Here is a 26,628-nt window from a genome sequence, read left to right on the forward strand (position 1 = left end):
GACTATAGGGGTGTTAATGCTCAACTTCACCGTGGGTGTCCCTTAGAGTACATGCTAACTACTTACGCTAAACTATCTTTTCAATCTTGTATTTAGCTGTCACACTTTGAGTATCTTTCCCTGACCTGAAGAGCTCCATGTAAGATCAAAGGCTTGTCTCTCTCACCAAGAGAAGTTGGGCCAAAAATAGATATTACTTCAGCTACCTTGTCTCTCAGATCCACAAAATTGTTTAGGCTGCTTCTGTTTAGGAGCCTAGATATCTTTGTGGATCTGGGCATAGGCTCCTATTAAGATCATGGTCCCCAGATATAAATTGTTACAGTGGGTATTGTGTGGTGGTGGTGTTAAACTGTAATCTGTTGCATTGATGGTCCTTTCAGGGCCATTCATTGGAATATTTCTGGAGAGGGTGAGTTAATGAAATGCAGTGAATATTTTAGCATCTTAGATAATTTCCAATTTGGATAATTGCGTTCTGCTTATCTAAATTTCCTCCTGCAGTTTGTTTTAGATACAGTATATTAGCTGATTTTATCTGGATATCCTGAGACATTTATTTGTAAAACACTTTGTACAAAAGTGCAAAATAACATCCTTTCCTCAGTTGCTATGAAGAATGGCTGTGGAATGTGAATCAGCTACTGCCTTCTATCCTGGAGACAGCACAGGTACGTGGAGTAAGAGAACCCTATGTACCTGTTGAGGCCCTGGTGATAGGCAGGCGCATGCCCACCCACTTCTAAGCCTCCCCCACCCCCCACCTCCAGCCACTGGACTCAGGCAACAAAAGATTATGGGGGGACAACAAAGGAAAAATCAGGGACAAGAGTGTCAAAAGCAGGGATCCAGAGGAGGACAGAGAGTAGAGAACCACGAACAGTGCCCCCTGCTCCTCAAAGGCATCCAGGGAGCCAGTGCAAAAGTCCAGAGGAACTCTGCCCAGAGATTTGACTTAAGGGAGAATCAGAAGTAGGCCTCACAGTTGCAGAGCGCCTCCCTGTCCAGCTTCCTCCTCCTGGTATGGTGGACAGCCACCTGGGCCCGCACCAGGAAGAGGTTGGTGAGGAGGTCTCATGACTTTGTGGGACCACTAATGGGGTGTGCATAGATCAGGAAGTGCAGGGAAAAGTGCAGCCAGAACTTAAGAAGAAGGTTCTGGAGGAGCCAGAAAAGGGGCTGCAACATAGTGCATTTGATGTCGGTGTGTGCCACAGTCTCCCTCTCGCCACGGAAGGAGCAGGTGTTGGTGGAGGTGGTGAACTGCTCTGAGTAGACGCCCGTGCTTACTACTCCATGAAGGAGCTGCCAGAAAATATCCCCAGTGCGCCATGGGACCAGGGTGGAATATGGATTGGCCCACTGGGGTTCCTTGCCCTCCATGGGTAGTAGGAGGTCCCACCACTTGGTGTCAGGATGGGATACAAGGGTAAGGAAGTGAAAGGTGTGGAGCATGTATAGCTGTTTCCTAGGTATGGTTCAGAGATGGACCAGCTGCATGTCACGCAGATGGCTCAGGTGGTGCATAGGGAATGGGCAGGAAGGCTCACTGGGCAGAGGCCTGAAGGTAAACTCTGGAGGGTCAGGAGTGAGGGAAGGGCGGGGAGCACCCTCCCAAGGATCCACTTCAGGAAAGCCTGGAGGTGGGTGGTAAGGCTGCCATCACCTCCTGAAGTATATGATGGGGGACTATATGATGAGGGAAATGAGGAGTAGAGAGCCCCATGTGCCAGCTGAGTGCCAGGGGATCCATCCAGTCCTTCTGATCGTAGTCCAGGAGGTCTCAGATCCTGGTGGTACCAACCAGGACCAATCTCTGGCACACTGAGAGGGACTCTGCCACCTGCACATCAAAATGGAGGTTGTGTTGCATAGGTTCTGCAAGGAAGTCCTCCCCCTGGGTGGCTGCTGTAGACCTGGTCACTGAGACTAGCTGCCAGGTCCTGAATAGAAAAGACCTGAAAAGACTGGCATCTCAGAGAGGTCTCGGAGGAGACCTCTTGGATTGAGATAGAAGAGTTGTCGATCACATTGGAGGCAGCAGAGGAAGGTATGCATCAGTGCACTCCACACCCAACTACCAGCACCATAAAGGAGCCTCTGAGGGCCTGGAGGTGGAAGACGTGGAGTCAGAGCAGGCCGTCCTGTCCACTCTCCTCCAGGAGGAAGAGATCCCTGTGTCTCTGTTTTAATTGTGTAAGGTTCTTTGGGATGAAAGGTGCAAAACGTTTCTTTTAAATGTTTAAATGGTTGGGTTGGTGTTTCCTTTGTTAAACTGATCTCTTGGCCTTTGCCATGCCACAGGCCCAAACTCTGCAAAGCACTTCAGTGGGATTTAAATTGTGTGGAAGGGGAGCCTACCTTATAAAACACAGAGTGCAGTTATAAAATAACAATGGTTAAGTATAAAGGCTGGATACAAACAAACACTCCTTTGCACCCAGTCCTTTCTCTGAAGTCGTCATGACTTTTGGGTGCACAAGAAACATGGGGATCGGGCACTTGATGACAGCCTTGCAAACTTCTGTTTTTCCAGCTCAGGGGGCTTTGGTTTCTTTTCTTGTTTGGACTGGCTCATAAACAATTCGATTTTGTCCTAATTGTCATGGTAACCCCGGGCGAGTAGATTTCGGGGCTTGGTACAAATATTCACGACTCGCTTGGGAAGCTGCTGGGTGGGGTTGTTCTTGAGCCCGAGGGGGAGCGGAGGGGACCCAGCACAGAAAAAGGAGGGTTGAGTTGCTCAGAGGCGCTGGGCTGGGCTGGGCTGCTCGACCCGGGACGGCTGGAACCAGAGGGAGGTGAGCACACGGGCGTGTCGCGTGTGCAGCCCCAGCCCCCTCTCCATCCCGTTCAGCCTGCCCACCGCGAGGACCTGCCGTGCAGTCCCCCGCCAGCTCCCAGTAGCGAGGCTCAGCTGCCTGCAGGCTGGCGGCTTCTCCCGGCACTTCACGCTCCGGAACATGGCTGCGCTGCCCGCGCTCCGGCTGCTGCTGTGCTGCTTGCTGGGGGCCAGGAGCGGGGCCGGCTTTCCCGCGGAGCCGCCCGAGGGCTCGGCCCCTTTGCCGGAGTCGCCTCTGCAGAAGCCCACCGTCTTCATCGCCATCCTCGCCAGGAACGCTGCCCACGCGCTGCCCCACTGCCTCGGCGGCCTCGAGCGGCTGCGCTACCCCAAGAGCCGGCTGGCCATCTGGTAAGGCGCGCGGCCGGGGCGGCGGGGGTGGGGGGGCGATGTCCCTGGCCCGGGGCAGCGGGAGCAGAGCGGAGGACGCGCTGCTTTGTGCGGGGGAAAAGTTTCTGGGCAGCTGCCCTCAGGAACAGGCAGCATCTGTCTGGCCAGTGCAGGGGGGAGAGATCCGGATGGCAGCGAAAGGAGGAAGTAGTGCAGAGGCTAGGAGGGAAGGGGTGCAGGTTGGGGGGGGGGCAGGACAGAGCCTAGGAGGGGGTGCGGGTTGGAGGGGTGTAAGTTAAGGGGGGCAGTGCAGAGGTCAGGAGGAGTGCAGGTCACAAGACAGGGCAGAGGTCAGTAAAAGTGGCAGATTAAGGGGGGCAGTGGAGAGATCGGGAGGGTGTGTGCTAAGAGGTTAAGGGGGAAGAGGTTGGCAGTGCACAGGCTGAATTAGGGGTGCAGGTAAAGGGGGGCAGTGCAGAGGTCAGGAGGGGTGCAGGTCACAGGACAGTGCAGAGGTCAGTAGAGGGGGCAGTGCAGAGGTCAGGAGGGGTGTAGATTAAGGAGGGCAGTGCAGAGGTCGGGAGGGGGTGCAGGTGGGGGTGGGAGTGCAGAAGCCAGGAGCATAATGATAATAAAGCAAGGGAACTAGTAACCTGCTGCCTTCAGTGCTGCAGGGATTGAGGGCAGTGATTTTCAAGCTTTTTTCATTTGCAGGCCTCTACAATATTTCAAATGGAGGTGCAGCCCCCTTTGGAAGTCTTAGCCATAGTGTGCAGAGACCCAGGGGTTCAGGGACCACAGGTTGAAAACCACTGATCTAGGGCAAAGTGTCTTTGTCTTGCTGAACATGTGAGGGCTCCCTGCATTTCAGGATTCCTGATACACTGAGCAAGAGGCACTGCACCTCTTCAGGCAAGAGGTATCAGCCAGGGGCTTCTCTGTGATCCTTTTCTGTGCTCTGATTTCCTAGCCCTAGCTGTTCTACTGGAAATGAGGGTCTTTCCCTACTGCAGTGGTTGGGCTCAGGACGAGAGCAAAGCTTTGCCTAACCCTTTGTGTTCTTAGCTGTAAACTTTCCCTGGAGCTACTGCTTCCTATGGAGAAAGGGATTTCTTGGAAGGAGCTGACAGCGTGGCTCAGACTCTCGGGGTAACTCCGCCCCATCCATGTTAAGAGGGAAGGGCTCCAAAATTAATCTCCTTCTCTGCAACCTCCCCACATGGCTTGATATATTAAACCAGGAGCAGATGTCCACTAGCCTCTCCGGAGGCTATAAAGGATCTATGGAATCTCAGTCTATGGAATGTTATATTGGCTATAAAGGCCATGAACACACTGGAGGTAGATAGGCAATGAGGTGTTTGGGAGGGCAGGGCAAGGCACATAAAGCGAAGCAGGAATTACAGTTCATGTTTTAACAGCCAAGAAAAACTTTGACTGAAACCACAGTTTTGTTGCAAAATTGCAGGTTTTGATGGAACTTTGCCTACCTGCAAGCTTGATTGTTGGGGAAAATGCTTGATTCCTAGGCAAAAATTCAGGCCTGAGGCCAAAACGAAAAACCAAAGTCTTTGTAGAGACAAATTGCTATTATATTATTTCTATTATTATACCGATTGAACTGCTGTACTTCAGTTATTAGCAGGAGTGAAAGTAACTTAAAGGACTTACTCCAGAGTCCTGAGGAGAGGGAGGGGCCTCAACCGGAAGAGGTGTGGCCTCTTGGAAGAGGTGGGGCCTTTAAATCGGTGGCACTTTAAATCAGGATGTAAAGAACCCGGGGCTGAGGCTGGGGTAGCAGCAGCTGGGAGCCCCGGTCCCTTTAAATCACCCTCAGAGCTACCAGCTGCAGAGGTGGCTGGGAGCCTATGGGGAGATTTAAAGGGCCTGGGGCTCCAGCTACTGCTACTGGAATGGAGCCCCAGGCCCTTTAAATCACCATCAGAGGGGACCCTGGCCTCTGGCAGAGCTTTAAAAGGCCTGGGGCTCCGCTACAGTAACAGCAACTGGGAGCCCCTGGCCCTGTAAATCACTGCCAGAGCCCTGTGGCTGCCACCCCAGGGCTTCAGCAGCAGGGCTCACGTGGCAATTTAAAGGGCCCTGGAGGGTATCAGCAGTGGGAGCGAGCCCTTTAAATCGTCACCCAAGCCATGCTGCCAGAGCCCCAGGGTAGCAGTGGCAGACAGGGGCTTGGGCAGTAATTTAAAGGGTCCGGGGCTCCGGCTGCTGCTACCATCCCAGGCTCTTTAAATCATCCCTGGAGCTCTGCTCCCAGAGCCCTGATGTAGCGGTGGCGGTGCTCTGGTGGCAAGTTAAAGGGCCCAGGGCGGTAGCGGCAGCGGCCGAGACCCTGGCCCTTTAAATCACTGCCTGAGCCCTGCTGCCGCTACCCCAGGATTCTAGCAGGCTCCGGGGAGGATTTAAAGGGCCGCAGGGCGGTAGCTGTGGCTGGAGCCCTGGACCCTTTAAATCATCCCCAGAGCCCTGCTGCTGGAGCCCTGGGGAGGTGGTGGTGGGACTCCGGGGGCTATTTTAAGGGCTGGGGCGGTAGCGGCTGCTGCAGCCCCGGATCCTTTAAATAGCTGCTGGAGCCCCACCACCGCTACCCCAGGGCTCCAGGGACAATTTAAAGGGCCCAGGACGGTAGCTGCGGCAGGCACCCCGGACCCTTTAAATCGCCGCCTGAGCCCTGCTGCCACTTCCCCAGGGCTTTGGCGGCAATTTAAAGGGCCCGGGGCTCCAGCCACTGCTGGGAGCCCCAGACCCTTTAAATTGCCACCAGGGGAACCCAATCCGCCTTGGTATGGTGCACTGGCTCTTGCTGGTACGTCGTACTACCGGGGCATACTGGCTTACTTTCACCTCCGGTTATTAGAGAGACAAGGTGGGAGAGGTAACAGCTTTTATTGGACCGTCTTCTGTTGGTGAAAGACAAGTTTTCAAACTACTCTGAGCTCTTCTTCAGGTCATGTTCTTTAGTTATATTGAAGTATTTGTGATGTGATGTTAGGGGTGCCTTTCAGTATCTGTTAGGTGCCTTTCAGTATCTGCGTAAATCCAAAGAAATGAAATAAATAACATAGCTCAGAAAAAAGAACTGATTTCTCAGTGCTAGCTAGCTCTTAAATATTAGTATTTTGGGGATGTCCTAGAGGTAGCATTTGCCTGAGTTGGAAGGTGATCATGCTGAATAGGTGCTGGAGGGCATTGAACAGAATATATCCAATAGCATTGGCAAGATACATTAAGAGCACCATAGCTCATCAGCAGTGTGGTAATAAAACATGTTTTGTGGGAAAGGAAGAAATTGGCCTTGAATTCAGTTAGCCTGCTGGTATGTGAAGGGGAAAAAAATCCTTTCTACTCAGCCAGACATTAGTTATACATGATTGGAGCAAAAGAAGCTGGTAGATAGGATTCTAAGAAGTAAGAACTTTTGTGGGGCCAAGACTAAAAATAAGAAATGCTGTTTTAGAGCTTGCACCTGATCCAAAGTCCTTTGAAGTCAATGGACAAAATCTTATTGATTTCAGTGAGCTTGGATCAATGATTCAGGAAGGAAGACTAGATTTTTAGGCCCCATCAGTGCCAATGGAAGCTTGCATTAAATTACTTAATCAAACATGGAGAAATATCCCTACATGCATTTCAGGGAGATAGTGGTTATTGACCTTCAAATACTCTACAGGTCTCTACAGAAAATTAGTGACTAAAGAAATGATTGGTTCTAATCCTCATGTATCATTATTTGGAAATGGGATCTCTGTTTTGTGCACTGTGGTATCAGCATAGGTATTGCATTCTGAACTACGGACCAGCAACGTGACTTAGAACCATAAACGGACATGGTAGGGGTAAATGAACAACAAATGCATGTTTTAAGGATCTGATTGCTAGAATTCTTCTCAGCAATGTGTAACATAGCTCATTTTAGAAGTTTGTCTCTGGGCTAGTGTGGTTTGCTAAGCATGTACTCAATTCTGTTTTCATGTCAGTGGGAGTCCTAGGTTTACACTTAGTTATTAGACGTATCAGAATAAGTTTATTAGACCTTAAACGTTGCCTGCAATTCAGCTAAATATGTTAACCTGACATTAAAAAAAACCCCACATTAATGAGACAGAAGTTCAGACCTGATAACTAAACAGGATTTTTCAAGGGGTCTCAAACTGGGGGTCATGAACCCTTCAGAGGGTTGCAAGGTGATTATATGTGGATCACAAACTGTCAGCCTCCACCCCCAAACCCTGCTTTGCCTCTAGAATTTATAATAGTGTTAAATATTTTTAAAAGTGTTTTTAATTTATAAGGGGGGGGGGTCACACTCAAAGGCTTGCGATGTGAAAGCCCATAGTGACAGAAGCATTCTAGGGTAGTGATTCTCAAACTTTTTTTTTCGCGGACCACTTGAAAATTGCTGAGAGTCTCGGCAAACCACTTAATGATCTTTCCAAATGTTGTTTGTACTGTTAGTTAACTATTGTAAAGCACTTTGGATAAAAGCGCCATATAAAAAAACCTTAATAATAATAAACATTTTTGTTGTACAAATAAAAGTGCACAATTCATATTTTAATATCAGTAGTCTTACCTTTCCAGTGCGATGGATGTACCCTCTCTCCCCCACTGCAGCAGCCATCCAGATGGACTGGGAAGGAGGGGGGTATCTCCCCTGCCACAGCAGCCACAAAGCTAAGGCTGAGAAGGAGGGCTGTCTCTCCCCAGCAGCCGCAGCCCTGGAACTGGGGAAAGTCACCTTTCTCTGGCTGCGGCAGCCCTGCATGTCCCAAATTCCCCCACTCTCTCTTCTCACACCACTGCCCCCTTCCACCTACCCTCTATACCTCCAAGACCACCACTCACCAGAGTCTTCTCCAGGCACCTAATTAGTGGAGTCATACCTGTGTGGCACCACTAATTAGGTGGGTGACCCTTCATTGTCTCTTGTGTGGCCACCCAGGAGCGCACCATAGAGGGAACTATCCACGGACCACCTGAATGGAGCTCATGGACCACTGATGGTCCCCGGACCACAGTTTGAGAACCTCTGTTCTAGGGGACTGCCCATGCAATTACAATACAAGATGGCTAACAATATGGTGAGATTCATTTTCAAAACTAAAAACAAGAAACTGAAAAAATGAGAGACGTATTCTTAAAAGGGGGCCCTGCGCAGAGATGAGGTGTGGCCAACATTGGCAATGCCTCTGGAAAAAAGTGTCCGTTTTTTTAAATGAAGAAAGAAGGTCTAATGTGGGTGTGCAGTGAAAAAGGAAGTTCTATATCCTATGGATTGCCTTAGAGAAAGATTGATTGTCTGATGATATAAGGCATGAGGTAGATCTTCTTAAAGGGCTGTTCCCACTGAAGTCAATAGCAAAACGTCCACTGGTGTGAGATGGTGCTCAGAGGCATGGAGTATCCCCAGAGACTGATATGAAACAAATGAAGCTCTGCAAACAATAAGAGGAATTTTTCTGAGGTAGATTGCATTTCTGACCTACTGTGTTTGACAGAGTCCATTTAACAGACAGGATTTACCTTTACCATACAACAAGGGTTCCCAGACTTTTTTCCCTGAGGCCCATCTGTGCGGCTGAAATAGGCATTCTAACTCACTAACACTTCTTGGGGAAAATTATTAATTTTAATTATTACCTGCATATAAACAATAACACTGTAAATAAACAATGTAGATGTGTCCTTTCCATTTTAATGTAAATAATTGTAATGATAGATATCCCTAATAATATACACTCAAAGAAATGCGTCAAGATCTCTGAAAGCAAACAGTTTTAGTATAATTACCCTTTAAAAAAATGTTGAGCGCAAAAGGTGAAAGGACAATCTATAAATGTACAATATATAAAACTGAACAAAAAGAAACACCACAATGTTAACAAAATTGTTAAAAAAACAAATTGTGTTATTTCTTGATTTTAAAACAAAATAGTTATCCAAGTTTGAACATTATATTGTGTTTTCAATTTTTTGGGAGTGTAAAATCTGAATTTGTGTGCTGTGTAAGTAAAGACCCAAGCCTATTCTCTACTAATTAGAAAATAATAAAATAGTCTAAATAAATATATAAAATAACACGTTATAACACACTTGTTATATTATAACAATGGGTACTCATCTGATCCGGCAAAGGAGAATCCAAACTTTCGAGTATGTATTATCATATTTTCTTACCACTTTCTTAATTTTTTTGACTGGCTCATTTCATGTAGCCGTAGATGGTCTGGGACTTCCATTATCTTCTCCACCAGTGCTCCCTTCTCATTTTCAAAAAATAAATTGATCCATGTCAGGTTGCTATACTGCTCGCCCTTTTTTACAGTTTTAAATGGCAGACTGTGTGTACATTGCTAGGTTACCTTGCAATGAAACATACCGGCGCAATTGCATTCTCCAGTCAAGTTCTTAATAAATGTTTAACTCCATGTGACTCATGTAATCTAAGTAAAAGCTATATAAGTGTAATGTTTTCAGCTGTATATATTGGACAGAGTATAGAAAAAAAATGTATTTATTAATAAAACCAAGCCGCAATATGTCAAGTTTAATTCTCACAAATACAACGGTACATTTCACTAATTGATTGGTGAGACATTGTTTCCCTTTACAAAAGCTGTATTGACTCTTCCCCAAGATATCATCTTCAACTATGTATCTGATAATTCTGTTCTTTACTCTAGTTTCAACCAATTTGCCTGGTGCTGAAGTTAGGCTTACTGGCCTGTAACTGCCAGACTCATCTCATTGTGTCTCACAGGAGTACAATGCCTCCCCTAGCTCTGGGAAACACAGTCTCTATTCCACTTCTGTAGGAGAGTGCAGCAGGAGCTCACCACAGTGGCTGGCCACATCTCTGCCTGCTTTCCTACTCTCCCTGCCCCTGTGGAGGTGCTATCAAAGAGCAATCCCTGGGACTGCTGTTGGGGCTACTTCCTGTGCGGAAGGCACAAAAGTAGAGAGGTTTCTTGAGCCCTTCCCTTAAGCACCTGTTGAAAGGTCAGATACAATCTGGCCCTCCTGCAAGTACATAAGGTTGTGACAAAAGCTTCCAAAATCCAGGGGATGGAGTTCTTCCAATGCCCAGCCACATTAGAGTTCCTTAAGTAAACAGGTCAGTTGGATCCTGGTTGTATCTAATTGTTGAGAAATATTTGTGGCCGTTCCATTTTAATGGCCATTTCCCATTGTTTTTCCTCAGGCCGTGTCAAAAGTTAAATCTTCTTGTGTAGTTTTTGTGTGCGTACACTTACTGTGGAAGTTTTCATTGGGGTGGGTTGGGCTTCTTCAGGGCTGTGCCAGTTACAATCTGCTGTGATTGTAGGAGAAACTCATTTGAGTTAGGAAATTGGCATGTTAGGAGGATTTGCTAATGCAGTTCCATTAGAATTCTATCCAGTTACCATTAAAAGTGAACTGCAAATCAAAAATCCTCCCTTTTTTCCCTCTTTACCCTCCTTTGTTATGTGAAAAGAGAGCCTAAAGTGACGTTTTGTGTTTGTGGAGCATTTCTCTGCTTATTTGGTACATTGGGAGTATCAGGTCCTGACTCTTCCTCATTTTGATGAAGGACTTTGGGAAGATCTTTGGAGACATCACAGTCGGCTGAAACATGAGTGGCAGCTTTCCCAGGTCAAGTTGATGCTGAAGCTAAAATCTTCCTTGCAAAAGCCATTTCCCGCGGTGCTGAGATGTTTGATCCTCGTTTAGTTCAGCTATGTCTACAGTTGCTGGTTGTCATATAGACATCCCCTGAGAGGCATTTTCTAAGGATCAAATCAGAAACTATGGGCCTGCTTCTGATCTCACTTATAGCAAGTTTATCCCCACTGTATTTCTATTGACTTCAGTGGAGTTAATCCCAGTTTATATTGGTGTACATGAGAAGAGAATCAGGCCCTATTTCTCTGAGGTCCATTCAGCTGCAAGTAAGGAATGTGCTGTTTGTAAGAATGCTAATTATGGCTAGCTAGAACCTGACTGACCAGCCATGAGACTATGTCCAAGCAAAACTTAGAATGCCAGACTCAGACCTGTGGCACTTTGGCACGAAGGGTCCTTCATTTCTTTCTAAAGTACTTTTCAATAGCTTCATCTCACTGACTTGCTTTTCTAAAGGTCATGTTGATAATGGCACTGCCAAGAAGGTTGTAGATCTCTGCCATATGCACTTAAAATGTAAAGAAAGCAAATGTCCTTAGTTTCATCCATCAATTCCTATTGCTTCTGAGTTTTGAACCACATCTCACTGTTGTTGCTGAGAGTTCCCTTGACCCTGATTGTTGGACTAATCCAAAGGCTGCTGAAGTCAATGGGAGTATTTTCATTGAGTTTTGTGAGCAGCGGATCAAGCCTTTTGTGCTTAAATGCACACAAAGTCAAGTCTCGCAGAGTACAATTATATGGTATGAAATGCGCTTTTACAGGTCCACTTTGGAAATGATATAGTATACAATAGATGTGGCCGTTGTTTGGTAGCAGCTTGAGATAAATCCCAGATGAATGGAGGTAGCTCACTGCTGATGCACTGTAAAACTAGCATCACTAAGAGAATGGTTTACCCTTAAAGATGTCAATGATGTAGCTAACAATGGAAGTTTATAAAAACAGGGTAACGGTGACGCAGTTTTCATAAGGTCAAGATTGGTACAGGATTAGCCTGCTACAGGCTGATGCCAGTAGAATGTGAATATTTTCCTATCATGTGAGTTCATAACATTTTTTAATATCAGAGCGGTAGCCATGTTAGTCTGTATCCACAAAAACAATGAGGAGTCCGATGGCACCTTAAAAGTGTTGTTGTTTTTTTTTATCCATGAAAGCTTATGCCCAAATAAATCTGTTAGTCTTTAAGGTGTCACCGGACTCAACATTTTTAAATGTGAAGGAATCTACATATATGGGAATTTCCATTAGTGAAGCAAGGATAATTTTAACTTCCCATGCTAAACACTTTTCACTGTGGAATATTGGAGTTCAGAATCTGCTGTTTTATGCGCTCACTTCTGTCTATTGATACTAGTTTGATGTATCTTTAAAATCTGTGTTTTGAATAACAAAACTTGAATAACACTTTTCTGTATTATGAATAACACATCAGATTGTTATAAATGGAATAATTTTGTAAAATAAACTTACTCTTCACTGTTTGCTTTTTGCACATCACTCAGTTTGGATGGTGAAAGTTGCCTTGTCTGTTTTAGTTTCTAAGTTAATTTCTATAATATTTTCTTAGTTTAACATAGTGACACATGGGTTGACTTCTGTCGTTCATGTAGTACCTCTCCACTGTCTCTCATCATGAGGAATGCCAAATCATTTTTTTAAAATCCAATTTTACCTTTGTCCCACAGGAATTTTATGTTATCGAGTAATAAAAATTCTACTTGGTACTTACATTATTAGGTACCTATATTGCAGTAGCACTCAGATCTCAACTGAGATCAAGGCCCCATTGTGTTAAGCACTACAAACACAGTCCCTGCCCCAAAGAGCTTACAATTTAGAAAGACAAGACAGAAGATGAGAGTATATTATCATCTTTTACAGGTGGGGGAAACTGAGGCAGATTGACCTTCACAAGGTCTTCAGGGTTATTAGTGTCAGACCTAGTATTTGAAAACAGGAGTTCCTTACTCTTGCTGAGTTGCTGAGATCACGTTCTCACTTCTAGTACTGTACATTATTCATATCTGAAATGTAGAACCAGGAAACTGAGATTATACAAAATTGCCTTTATACTGATGAAATGATTTTCTTCTTTTGTACATCTCACAGTCTTGGCAGGTTGAACTGTATGACATCATGAAATGCTTCAGTAGAAACATTGGAAAGGAAATCTGAAAATTACTGCTGTGACTTTACTCTGTACCACTATCCTCAAATGTATTGCAGCTAACAGTGTTGATGGATTATAGAACAACACTGAGTAAAATGTCAGCTGTAAGAATATAAACACACCGTTACTTGGTGTTCCTAATTTCTATGGATCCCCTTCTTGTCCTGGAAGGTTCTTAAAGAGCCAGATTTTGATACTCTTACTCCTGCTGAATAGCACCATACTTCAGAAGTGGTCCCATTGAAATTAGGTGATATTAGGCATGAGTAAGAGTATCAGACACTTTCCCAAAATGACTGAAAGAAGTAGTGAAAATAAAAATTCTGCACCACTGTTGAGGTGTATAGTGATTATGAGACCTGTTTGCTAGTTACATAATGTATCAAGTTTCAGTTGGACTTCAATGAGCGCTATGGGTGCTCAGTACCTGTGAAAATCAAGTCACTTATTTAGGTACCAAACTTTTGGCAACTAAATTGTGGTTTGAATAAACTGGAAAACAAAACAGATATTTTCTTTGTGTGACTGTCTGTCCAATGCATCTGAAAACACACCCACCCTTTTAGAATCCAAGGTTACAATATACCCGGGGCCGGCTTTACATTGATTCCCCTGATTCCCTGAAATCGGGCCCCAGGTCCGTGCCTAAAGGAGCCCCACTTCAGGGGTCTTAGGCAGCATTTTGGTGGCGGGGGGTCCTTTGGTGCCATGGAAGACCCAGAGCGGACCCCCCACTGTCGAAGTGCCGCTGAAGTCCCGGCCTGCCACCGAGTATTCCAATCGGACCCCACGGGTCATAAAGGTGGCCCTGAATATACCACAGCCAAGCAAATGCAGAATTCAGTAGAATTCAATTTTAGCAATCAGTGTGTACAATAATCATTTGGCTGCATGGATCAAGGATCACTTTCCAAAGGCCATATCCTACTGATGCTGTTTGCTCCCTCCTCCTGGTTTATACTGGTTTTAAGTTTTGGTTTTAAGGGTTAGTTTGGAAGTAGTTTCTTGGGTGTTTTCAAAGTTTAGAAAGAGTTGGTATTCAGATGCTTTTTTGTATATAAATGTCACGTCTTTTTGAATCCCATTAGACTGCCGCTAAAGAATCTGTGCAGCTTGTTGGAGTGCCTAGTGGAGCCAGTTTAAAGGCTACACTGTCTCTAAAATGCCAGAATTTACTCCATCTTTGCAAGATGGAGACTTCTGCTCCTGGGAACCCAGTGTGATTTTTGGAAGCTTACTTTCTTATGGATCTGGATGTAGCAATCAGTAAGGTGTGATGACCCAGTGGGGGTTGCCCAAATAGATTTTAAATTCAGGAGTATGCAAGTAAAACCACAGTGTGCTCCCACCCCTAATCTGCCAAATATAACAAGCTTTCTTTATATAGTATTTCTCCTGAAAGAAATCCTTATATTTGTGAGGTAGTTGTGTAAAACTTGTCAATACACCCCAGGTTTTTAAGTATAGAGTGTGAATCTATGCTCTCTCTCTCTTTCTCTGGGTGAAGAACTCTTCTATCAAGATTTGATGTTTGCTCGTGTCTGGTCCACATATGCTTTGTCTTATGTATGCATATATTTAACTATATTTAAATCCCTCCCTCCACCTCAGTTTTCTTCAAAGTATGATGGTTAAAGAGCTTCTTGTGTTTCTGTAGGAATAGCTACCGAAGATTCTGTTTAAAAGCTTATGTTTCTAGCCTGGTAATATCAAGCCGCTGTTTACAATTGTTGCATACTTCTCTGCTGCTTTTAACTGTCATGTAAGAGGTGTCACTCACAGGCTGATTTTTGCTGCTTTACTGCTGGTTATAAATCAGTGCTGAATCTCATTAAAAGCTCATAGGATCCCAGTGTTGCCTTTGCTTATCCCCCATGCAAAATCCAGTAGACCAAATTCCGTGGGTCTATATGTGTATAATGAAGGACAGATTCTGATCCATCATACATTTCTATATTATAGTAATAGCATATAATGTCCTTGTAGTCTTGTGTGACAGCTGGAATTATAGCAGAATGAGTCAACTGTACAGTTCATAGTATCTAGTACAATACAACTTTAGAGTTGAGCCTCAGAGGTAATGAGGGCCCACATCTCCCACCAGCTTCAGTGGGAGTTGGAGGTGGCAGTACCTTTTGGGATGGGGACATTATTCTCTATAGCCTCTTTGATACAAATTGTAAAATACTTTTTGGGATAAAGAATTTTTAAATAAGATGGTCACAGAGGAAAATAAATATAGAATGACTAAGAGGTATAAACAAGGGAGAAATTAGTATGGGAAACCAAAAAAAAACAGGCCCAATCCACTGACCTAAGTGAAACTATTCTAAGTTATACCAGCTGAAGAACTGGCCACACAGGTTACACTGCTCTACAGCCAAAATGCTTCTGAAATAAATGTAGTCAAACTTTACTAATTCTGGGTCACTGAGAATGAAAATGATGCTTAAAATTGTTGATTGGCTCTAGTCTAGCTGTTGGGCTCCAGACTACAGCAGTGGAATCTCCTGGCAGGTGATGTTAGGGTTTCCATGTTCCGTGACCGTCAAAAGGATCTTGTCCCATTCTTCTTCATGGAAGGTGATATTGTAGCCTGCAACAACATCGATGGTGTGATGGCAGCCCTCAACATCGTTCACGATCCAGATGAGTGGAGACTGTTCATTGATTCATCGAAGACGAGTCTTAAAGCTGTTTTGCTGCATAATGGCAATGTTTTGCCATCAATTCCAGTTGGTCATGCAGTCCATATGAAGGAAACCTATGACAACATGAAACAACTTTTGAGGTGCATAAACTATGACCAACATCAGTGGCAGCTTTGTGGCGATTTGAAGGTTGTTGCTCTCTTGCTTGGTCTGCAGACTGGATACACAAAGTACTGCTGTTTTCTCTGCGAATGGGATAGTCGTGCAAGAGATTCCCACTACATCAAGAAAGATTGGCCACTCCGACAGTCATTGGAGCCTGGGAGGAAAAGTGTTCAGCATCCACCACTTGTTGAATCAAGGAAGATTTTGTTACCACCCTTACACATCAAGCTGGGTCTGATGAAGAACTTTGTCAAGGCCATTGACAAAACACAAGCAGCTTTCAAGTACCTCCGTGGAAAATTTCCAAGGTTAAGTGAAGCTAAGATAAAGGAAGGTGTCTTTGTTGGTCCTCAGATTCGTGAACTTCTTCGAGATGATGCATTTGACCATGCACTGCGTGGCAAGGAAAAGACGGCATGGAAAGCCTTCCAGTTAGTGGCAATAAATTTTCTCGGAAACAACAAGGCAGACAACTACAGGTTGTTGGTGGAAAACCTCCTCAAGGCATACAAAAGCCTTGGTTGCAACATGTCACTAAAGATACATTTTTTGCACTCTCATCTAGATTTTTTTCCACCGAACTGCAGAGCAGTGAGCGACGAGCACGGCGAGCGATTTCACCAGGACATTGCAACAATGGAGAAACGCTATCAGGGCAAATGGAGCCCATCAATGCTTGCAGACTATTGCTGGACAGTGACAAGAGATGCTCCATTTAATGAATACAAGAGACAGGCCAAGAAGCGCCAAGTAGACACTGAATAGGACTAAACTATGTACATAATAGTTTTTTGCCTTTTGTTTCATAATAAATTTTATTTATATAACCCTTTTGCTGATTTTTAAAGTGTTACATAAACAGGACAGGTGAAATATTATCATGTAAAGCAACCATAAACACATGAAAAGACCTAGGTTTACAATTTATGATTAAAACTCTACTATCTACACAATGTACATGGACATAAAATGTAAAAACTTAAATATCTTAGAAACAGTAGCCAATCAGTTGTTTTAATTGTCAAATTTGAATTCAGCACATCAAAATACATAATAAATACCACATTTTATCTCTGAAGCAGACGACTTCTCAAAAAATTGTAGACCAGTGTTATATGATGGATTTGAGATAATTTTTTGTGTGGATATCATATGTTGTCCTGGTTATTCAGATGTTTGCTGCAGTAATGTATTTGGTTAGCTCTGTAGAGGACTGTCTTCAAAATAAGGCAGGAAGGAAAAGAATGGCTCAGGATAGCCACCTCTGAGCAAAACATTTGAGAGTTAATAAGGGGAAATGCCAGAGCTATTAGCTTTGATGTTTTTGCCTCCTTTCCAACCAACAGACAAACTAGTTTGGCTCAGAAGGGCCAAAGCATGGGAATTCAGAACTCTGGCAGATTTTAAAAGGGCCTCTTTTTGAAGAGAATGGGGTAGTTGTTTGGGAGAATCAGACTGAGACATAGGCACCCTCTCGTGTGTCTGGAGAAGCTAGGTCTGCCTAGGTCACCATCACAGGATGATTCTTTTAGATAAGTGTTTCAAAAGCCTTTCTTTCTCTTTGCTTTGCTCCTACTCCTAAAACAAACAACACTTAGATTTTAAGAAGGCTATGTGTTCACTATGCATCACTGGTCACAGATGCCCAAAGGGAAGAACCGCAGTTAGACCTGCTGGGTATATACAGTTCATACATAGGGTAATGTAGCCCAGGGCCTGGTCTAAGAGTGGGAAAACTGCAGAATTTCACCCCAGGAGAAGTAAAGGCACAAGGCCTGATACCTGTGGGGGCGATTCAGAGACCAGTGAAGGGACAGAGGTGCAGCTAGCCCTGTAACCATGACAGATTGAACATAAACCCCACAAAAAACCAACCCCCCTCAAATGCTTCTCCCCACCTTGTTATAAAATTACACTAGAGCTGAGCAATAAATCCAGCAAAGCAAGGGCATTCCCAGTGTTACTTTCTGCCATGCATATTCACTGCAACATATGTGGTTATTTATCTGAGAGCCCAGTGAGGTTGGATAGCTTCACGTATCCTGTGGGGATTCTTTATAAATGGAATGTAATGATGAACCAAGTATTGTGAGCTGTCCACAGAGCTGTCTGCAGCGATGGCCAGTATTGTGGAATGTTTTGAAAGGCCATCTGTGTTGCAGTGCATAGAGAAGACTCAGCAGACTGCAGGATTCTGTGGGTGACTTAACTCACAATTTCCTTCCTTTGGGATGATGTCTCAGACATAATGTTATTTCAGCTTGTTTGTTTGCCTTTAATATCCTGTGTTTTAGTGGAAGCATAATCTACACTGACAATGGTTTTGCCCTCATTTTCAGGGGTGGATTAAGGCTAAATGTGGCCCATATATATGCATCAAATGTCCAGAGTCTTGAGACAGATTTTGTCTTCCTCCAAAGGGCTTGGCTCGCTCTAGTAGAAATTTGGCTGCCAGCAATAAGCTGTAATGCTATTTGGTACTCTGCCTCCAATTTACAACTCCTTCCAACAATTCTGATCCTGATAATCTTGCCTTAATAACTTTCACCATCTTGAGATAGTAACAGGGTCTCTGCAGACCAGCGGCTGTCAATGTGTGAGTTGTAACATCCTCAAAAGAAGCAGCAGAGAATCCTGTGGCACCTTATAGACTAAGAGACGTTTTGGAGCGTAAGCTTTCGTGGGTGAATACCCACTGCGTCTGACGAAGTGGGTATTCACCCACGAAAGCTCACGCTCCAAAAAGTCTGTTAGTCTATAAGGTGCCACAGGATTCTCTGCTGCTTTTACAGATCCAGACTAACACGGCTACCCCTCTGATACTTGACATCCTCAAAAGAGGTGCCAAGAGCTCTTGGTGGTGGCCAGAAACCTGCTCATGGTTTTCTTTTTGCAGTCTTTGTTCACTCATCCATTCTGCAATAACAGCAGGAAGATCAGATAAACTATTGCATGAAGTCCTGTGGTGCCTAACTCCCATTGTCTTTCATTTGAAGTTAGGCACCCAACTGAGTGTCCCCAAAATGAGTGATTATCAGCTCCTTTTATCTAATGAAAGCATCATCTCATTTACAAATATCACATCATCTTTAGTATAACATACTTTTTTAAAAGTATTTGATTCTGTAATTAACAATATAAAAACAATAACTAACATCTAAAGGCAAATCAAAACCTAAACACCACAGCAGAGACAACTTTAACATACATGTAGAAATCATTATGCAAAAATAACTAAAACCATAGCACACTTTCAGAGTGGAGTATGAAAAATAAAGGCAATTAAAAACAAGTGGCACTAAAAAAAGAGGAAAAATTTTATAGATGTGTAAAATACATGGTTAAAAGTCTGGATAGATATCATAAGCAATCAACCACAAAATATCAGATATTCTTTGAGATAAAATAATTGTGGACAAAATTTTCAAAAGTCACCACTCATTTCAGGCGCCTCCATATTTGGTTGCCCAACTTGAGCCATATTAAAGGGGCCTGATTTTCAGAATGCGAGGTGCTCAGCATCTTTTGCAAATTAGGTGTCTCAAGCTCAGGGCCAGCCCACAACATTTTGGCTTATGAGGCAGGAGCTCAAATGACACCCATGCACCCTCGCTTGGGCCAAAACTTTGAAAAGTCTCAGTTCTGCCTTCTTTCTGTTCTACTCTTCTCATGGTACTGCTCTTCTACCTACCCCAATACAGGAGAACTAACAACTTAAAATGCCTTGTTCAAAAATGTTAAGTAACACTTAACTTTCAAACGCCTGAACAGCAAATGTAACTTTTCTTGTCTGCATAGTAAACACTGGCATTTTTATCTGTTTGAATAATCATAGTGGTGCTTTCTGTGCCTTCTTGGTTGTAAAGATTTGAATTGCTTCCTGAAGGTCCACAGTCTGGGTCAGTTCATGCTCTATTGAGATGGTTGCGAGGCTGACCAGCCTCTCCTGTGTCATTGTGGAGCATAGATGTGGTTTTATTAACTTCAGCTTGGAGAAGCTGCATTCTAACACTTCCTGTAACAGTTGCCAGTGGAGAAGTATGCACAGAACAACAAAAGCATGTGGAAAGAGGGTGGTCATCTTATTTGTGCACTCTTATTTGTGACTCTTGTATTCTTGAATGGGTGGGAAAATAGCTTCAGTGTGAAGTTCCTCTGCCAACATCTGTGCACTCTTAAGAATGGTTTGAAATCTCTCATCTGACTGGTAAGACTGTAGGTATGACTTTGCTTTGTCCAGTTATTCCATTGCTCCAGATATATCAAGCTCAACACCTTGGAGTCTCTTGCTTACAACATTTATTTCAACAATATGTCATGCCACAACACTAAGCCACCCAGAAATTTGAAGTTATGTATGTTTCTGGTGATTCCATTTCCCTCTGCCACTGTTTCTCAGTTCCTGTCATAGCATTATCCTCCATAATGGTAACTATGGCATCATCTGTCTTCCCAATTTGGTGTTTGATAGGCTTTATCGCCTCCACTCGACTTTCCCATCGTCTGGCACTGAGTAGTTTCAGTGTCAGAGAGCATGTTCCCAGATTTGCTTCAAAATTTGCCACTGATGAGTTGATGCAGAGAAAAATACATAGATGTTTTGAATTACATTAAAAAATTCAGCAGCCTCACTAGAAGCTGATGTTGTGGCACTGACCACCAAGTTCAATGAATGAGAACTGCATGGGACAAAACAAGCTCGAGGGTTTAACTCTTGGATCCGTATCTGCACTCCTCTGTTCTTTCCTCTCATGTTGGCACCATTATCATAGCCCTGACCTCTCATGTCAGCTGTTGCAATTCCAGTATCTTCCAGCTTTGTAAGAACACATTTGTCATACCAGCTCCTGTAGTATCATCAATGTCAATGAATTCTAGAAAATGCTTTCTGACAGTCACCATTGCAGGGACATTTTCACTAGGTTCTGTTGTTGTTACAACACACACTATTAAAGTCATTTGTTCCGTATGGCTGATGTCAGGTGTGCAGTCCAGAATAACAGAGTAATATCTTGCTGACTTCAGATCTGCCACAATCTTCTGTTTGACTTTTGTTGCCAGTAACTGTATGATCTCATTTTGAATTGTTTTTCCAAGGTAGTGGTGTGTGTACATTTCTTGGGTGGTGACTCTTCTTAGATGCTCCTGGAGTACAGCATCAAACTCAGCCATCAGCGCCGCAATTTTAAGGAAGTTTCCATTGTTTGGCACATACAGCTGATCTGAAGTGCCACGCAGTGCTAGGTTTTGGGTAGCAAGCATTCTCACAATGGCAATGAGCCTTTTCAGAACATTTTGCCAGTAAAGAGACTCTGATGCAATCTTCTCTGGATGCTGATCATCTATGGTGGCCTTTAACCTTAGTCTCATCTCATGCTCTTTCCACCTATGGAAAGCTCTCTGGTGATTTGCTGCCTTCTCATGGCATGCCAGATTTCTAGCCAGATTTTTCCAGTCCTTTGTTCCTGTAAAACCCAATATGGCTGGAACATTAGACTGGGAGAGTTTGCAACAAAAATAATATGCATCATTCTGGGTTTTTGAGTACATAAACCATGGCCTCTCCACTTTGTCACCATTGGGGATTTCACGCCAGTAATGTGTTGGATGGAAACTTCTATTTTCATTGTCTTTGGGGAACGTGAAGTTTTTCACTTTCTGTGGCCCATGCAGTACAAGGAAGTCCTTCAGGCTACTGCTCCAGTGGGTCCACAGTCCTGGATCATCTAGACTTAAGGAATTAAACTCAGCAGCAGTTGTTTCTTGTGCCTCCACCACACTCTTCTCTGATCTACACTTTTCTTCCGGAATGTGCATGGTTACATCCATTTGAGATGGAGATGTGGATGCTGCAGTAGCTGCCTGGTCACCTGCACTCTGACTAACTGGAAGATCAGGCATCTCCTCACCACTCACATCCTCACTGGGGCTGGAAGGCTAGCCACGAACATTTGTATCTATGTATCTCAGGAGAGCTCCTTCCTGCTTAGATAGAAAAGCTTCCTTTGCTTGCTTTCTTTTTCTGAATGCTGCCCCAAAGGGGCGTTTTCTTCTTTCACTCACAACTGTTGTTCTGTGCCATCTATAGTGGCTCTGAAAACTCAGTTGAAGGGGACAAATAAGCAGGCTGGTCGCAGGGCCTGAGTGAGGGAAGATATCAACGTCTTAAGGGCCTAACTGGCTCCTACTACTTCAGTTCACTGTTCTCCTCAAGTGAGTTCAGGGAAGCAGCAGGAAACCAGAAGCTCCCTGAGAAGCTGGTGTTAATCAGTCCAGGCTCCTGGCGGTGCGAGGCACATAAAAGTCTCCTCCTCCTGCTCTCTCTCTCTGCAGCTCCTGCTGCTTTCTGTTATTCCCTCTCATCTTTTCTCCTGCCTGCCTGTTATGTCTCTTGTGCCCTCCTTCCTCCAGCACAGCACTCCACCATCTCTGTGCATCTAGAGCAGAGAGAAAACATATGCACCAGCAGCAGACAGTTTTCTACATTCTGGGTCCTAGTGGTGGCCCTCCCCTGCCCTCCAGTCTGACACCTGAGGTGACTGCCTCAGTTTGCCTCATGGTGAGGCCAACCTTGCTCAAGCTGAGCCCCCAAATCATTGGTTTCTTCTGAAAATCTTGGCTTATGTGTCTAATTATTAAAGGCTCTATTGTGCCTTTAAGACAAAGCCCATAGTAAGGGGCAGTGCGCAGCTTCACCCCCATCTGGGGAGACCAGGCAGCTATTCTGTTTGTGATTCCTCCAGCCACGCTAAAGGGAAAGCAATTTGCAACACCACTTTAAGGGATCTGGCATATCCCCTTGCCAGCTCTGGAAACCAGTTCTCCGGGTGGCAAAGCCATGGCTTCTTCTCACTAGCCCCTTATCAGTGAGTTGTTCCCAAGGGATATGGGGAAGAGCAACTCCATTGCAGCATCTGTGCTGTCCTGAGCAGTGCACCAGGATTGCTGTTCTGGGAGTCGTCTTAGTCCTTGCCCACTCTACTGCCTGGCTCTGTTAGCCTGGGCCATGTTCTAGCTCTACAGAAATATTTTAAAGAGTAAATCACAAAAACTACTCTGAAAGTATCAGCTTTTTATCTAGAGTGTATTAGAGAATATTGATTTATAACAGTTTCTCTCCACGTGCTCTTGGGGAATTTCCCCAAGCCAAACAAAACTCAGGGTATGGCTACACTACGAAATTAGGTCAAATTTATAGAAGTCGATTTTTTAGAAATTGATTTTATACAGTCAATTGTGTGTGTCCTCACTTAAGACCATTAAGAGCATTAACTTGGCGGAGTGCGTCCACAGTACTGAGGTTAGCGTCGACTTTCGGAGCATTGCACCGTGCATAACTATCCCACAGTTCCCGCAGGCTCCACCGCCCATTGGAATTCTGGGTTAAGCTCCAAATGCCTGATGGGGCAAAAACTTTGTCACGGGTGGTTCTGGGTACATATCAGCCCCACCCCCATGAAAACAACGGCAGACGATCGTTTCATACCTTTTTTCTGGGGTCCCATCCACTGGACCCACTCAGCCTGGATGATCAAAACCCCAGGCAGGCAGTGGGCTGAGCGGGTCAGCAGATGGAGCCCCAGACCGGCAGCAGAGTGAGTGGCTCAGCTCGCTGCTGGTCTGGGGCTCAGTTCACCAGCTCCTGCCAGCCAGGGTGCTGCTCAGCTGGCAGACCTTGGTGAGGTCGATCAGGGGTGCCTGGACAGACATGGCTATCCTCCTCTCAAAGCATTGAATGGGAGTGACTCCAGGTCATTCTCTTCTTTAAATTTCATCTCATGGAGATTTCCTCCTGCCTGGAATATCACGCGAGCTGGAGGCATCTGCCTCAGGCTGCGCTACCAGCCAGCAGCACAGCACGGTCGCACCTACCTCAGCCTGTCCCTTGCTCCCATGGCTCATGAAGCCTGGAGAGTAGTAAGGAGCAGTTCAGCTTGTGGAATGACAAATCCAGAATGAAAGTTGCACTTTATGGGCCACGTTAAGGTTATTTCAGAGTCCTAGATAGCATTAGTCCCTATAAAAGGCTTCATGAAAATTTTCCGCCACCCCTAACCAGAGCAGCTGAAAGGATAAGGAACCCGGGACTATAACTTCGGGAAAACTTCCATATTATTTAACTCATAATTGATATAATTCAAAGTAAAATTTCACAGCGTGGTCTGTTCTAAGACTAAAAATGCAGGAGACGAGTCAAAAAAAGGAACAGCGACCTGTTTCTACCTGGTTTCAAACCAGGGATGTGTCATGTGTTAGGTGAATGTGATAACCACTTCGCTACAGGGCTTTCGTGTGTTAGGTGAATGTGATAACCACTACACTATGGGGCTTCTTTTTTTTGCCACAGACTTTGCCAAATGCACAGGAATGTTTTCTCTAGCTACAGAAGCTACCTAATGCAATGTATATATCTAAGGCCTTCCTGCTCGCAGAGTGGTCATGCCCCCGCCCAGGGCTGACACAGTGCTCTGGTTCGGGCAGGATCGCTGGCGAGGCATGATACTTTTGCCGTTAAGCAAACACAGCAATTTTTTCCTGGCCTCTGCCACTGAATGCCTCCATGCATTATGCTGTGCCCTATCAGTGCGGGAGGACTGCATGAGCTCGAAAAACATGTCATCGTGAGTGCGTTTTTTTTTTTTTTTGCTTTCTAATCTGCAATAACCTCAGGGACAGAGATGATAGGGGGAATGTAGAAACATTCTCGGGGGACTGCATGGTCACCTGTGTTGCTGAGTGCTGCTGAGTTTGCCACGCTGGCCAAACAGGAAATGAAATTCAAAAGTTCCCGGGACTTTTCCTTTGTACCTAGGTAATGCATCTGAGTTCAAAGTGCTGTCCAGAGTGGTCACAATGGAGCACTCTGGGATAGCTCCTGGAGGCCAATACGGTCGAATTGCGTCCACACTCCCCCAAATTCGACCTGGCGATGTCGATTTCAGCGCTAATCCCCTTGTTGGGGGAGGAGTACAGAAATTGATTTTAAGAGTCCTTTAAGTATAAAAAAAGACTTCATTGTGTGGACGGGTGCAGGGTTAAAGTGATGTAATGCTGCTAAATTCGACCTAAACTCATAGGGTAGACCAGGCCTCAGCCAGTTCATTCTCTGCTTTATAAATCATTCACACGAAAGAAGCAATCTCATCAGGATCCGTGTGCAAGTCTTTAAGTTGGGGGATGAATTTGGTACCTTTTGTACAGAAAACGAGCCTTTGCATACAGCTGCACACAGCCATTTATAATAGTATCGTTAAGCTTCTTGATGAATCGTTTACAGCTTCACTCATTTGGGGTTTGTTGAGAAGTCCAAATACTGGGTCACCTATGGAAAATGACTTGGTACATTTACACAACCTGGAACAGCAGCTGTCGGGGAGGGGGAGGGGGGAAAAGAATGTTTGGAATGTTCTGAAAAGGAAACATCTGATTGGTTGAAAATGAGGGAATGGGAAGTATCGATACACAACAGTTCTCCAGTGATAAATTCCATGGGTAAAAAGCTGTCACCAATAGCAGTCAGGCTTACACTTTAACACAGGCACATCAGCCTAAATATTATTCACATAGCTTTGGGACAACAGCGTGAAGTGGTCCCAAAAGAACTGGAGCTGATGGCAATGGTTTGTTTTAGATAACTGACTGATCAAAGCCTGAAGCAACACCACACAGCATATAGCGATGCAGCGTATGCAGACATCAGATCTCTGATCTGACAAAGTTGCTTTCAACAACTGTTTTTCTGGTTCTTTAAAAGCATTTCATTTCATTATCTCGTACCAAACTGCATCAGGTTACTGGAAAAACCTATCCACAGCCTGTTCTGAAGCTCACAGAGGATGATAATTGCCATTGGGTCTGCTGCCTCTTCAGATATTTTTTTTCCTACATGGTAAGGCTGTTTTTTAGGTTTTGGTTACACTGTCTTTTCAAATACTAAAATGACACAAGTTCAAAGAGCTTGACTTGAATACAAAAGTCTGTGCTGCTAAGCACTTCCTCACAATTTTATAATTTCCTAATTAATGCAGGGGCTAACTCACATGGTGTCATGACTAAGCCATGGAGGGATGGAATGATTATTGTGAGAGAAATAGTGGAGTCCTGTTTCTAGCATTAACTAATTTAGTTACCGTACTCACAAAAAATTCTTCTCAATGAGTTGTTATTTCAGACTGGTGAGCTCATAGCTGTCTGCTTGGCAAAGCTCAGCTCTGACTTCTTCATACAAAATAAGATCACTGCCAGGTTTTTCTGCCTCAGACCTGAGCTTTCAAGAAAGCTTCATTTTGCAGAAGAAGAGGGATACTTCCATCAGTGGCATTTCTTTCTATCTTTGACAACAAGCTTCTCAAGAGGACTCAGAGCCTGCCTTTTTGGGCTAGCAGGTCATACAAGTTTAAAGCCTAAGGATTGCCTGGAAATATAGTGTTTGCATCTGGTTTAGGGTGTGTTTTCAAGCCAGATCATGGGTAGGATTCAAATGTAGATATGATGGCACAGAAATGTCATAAGCTGTTCTTGTCAGATTTTGGTCCCAAATGATGGGAAATTGATACCTACCATCTTGAATTGTAATGGCCATGTGAGATTACCTGTATCCATGTAATTTCTGCCATTTTGGACCAGGCTCTAAATTCTTAGAGTAACCATTCTTGTGAAATTTCAGCTGCATCCCTACAGAAGACAGGTTCTTTCTAGTTTTGGATCTGATCCAGAACCCTAACTGGTGTGTATCTGGGTTTTGAATACAAACCCCTTATTTTTCTCACCCACCACTATTCAGA

General features: G+C 44.4%; 1 protein-coding gene across 1 annotated transcript in view; it reads left to right on the plus strand.

Moving 5' to 3' along the window:
• The first annotated feature begins 2,734 nt into the window (after window positions 1-2,734).
• COLGALT2 (collagen beta(1-O)galactosyltransferase 2) overlaps window positions 2,735-26,628 on the plus strand; it is a 93,395-nt gene continuing 69,501 nt past the window's right edge. The window contains exon 1 of the mRNA XM_032772939.2: window positions 2,735-3,193. Within this exon, the coding sequence (XP_032628830.1) occupies window positions 2,964-3,193 (230 nt within the window). The 5' untranslated portion in view covers window positions 2,735-2,963. The remainder of the gene's footprint in view (window positions 3,194-26,628) is intronic.

The sequence above is a fragment of the Chelonoidis abingdonii genome, chromosome 7 (assembly GCF_003597395.2).
Source record: "Chelonoidis abingdonii isolate Lonesome George chromosome 7, CheloAbing_2.0, whole genome shotgun sequence".
Classification (NCBI taxonomy): domain Eukaryota; kingdom Metazoa; phylum Chordata; order Testudines; family Testudinidae; genus Chelonoidis; species Chelonoidis abingdonii.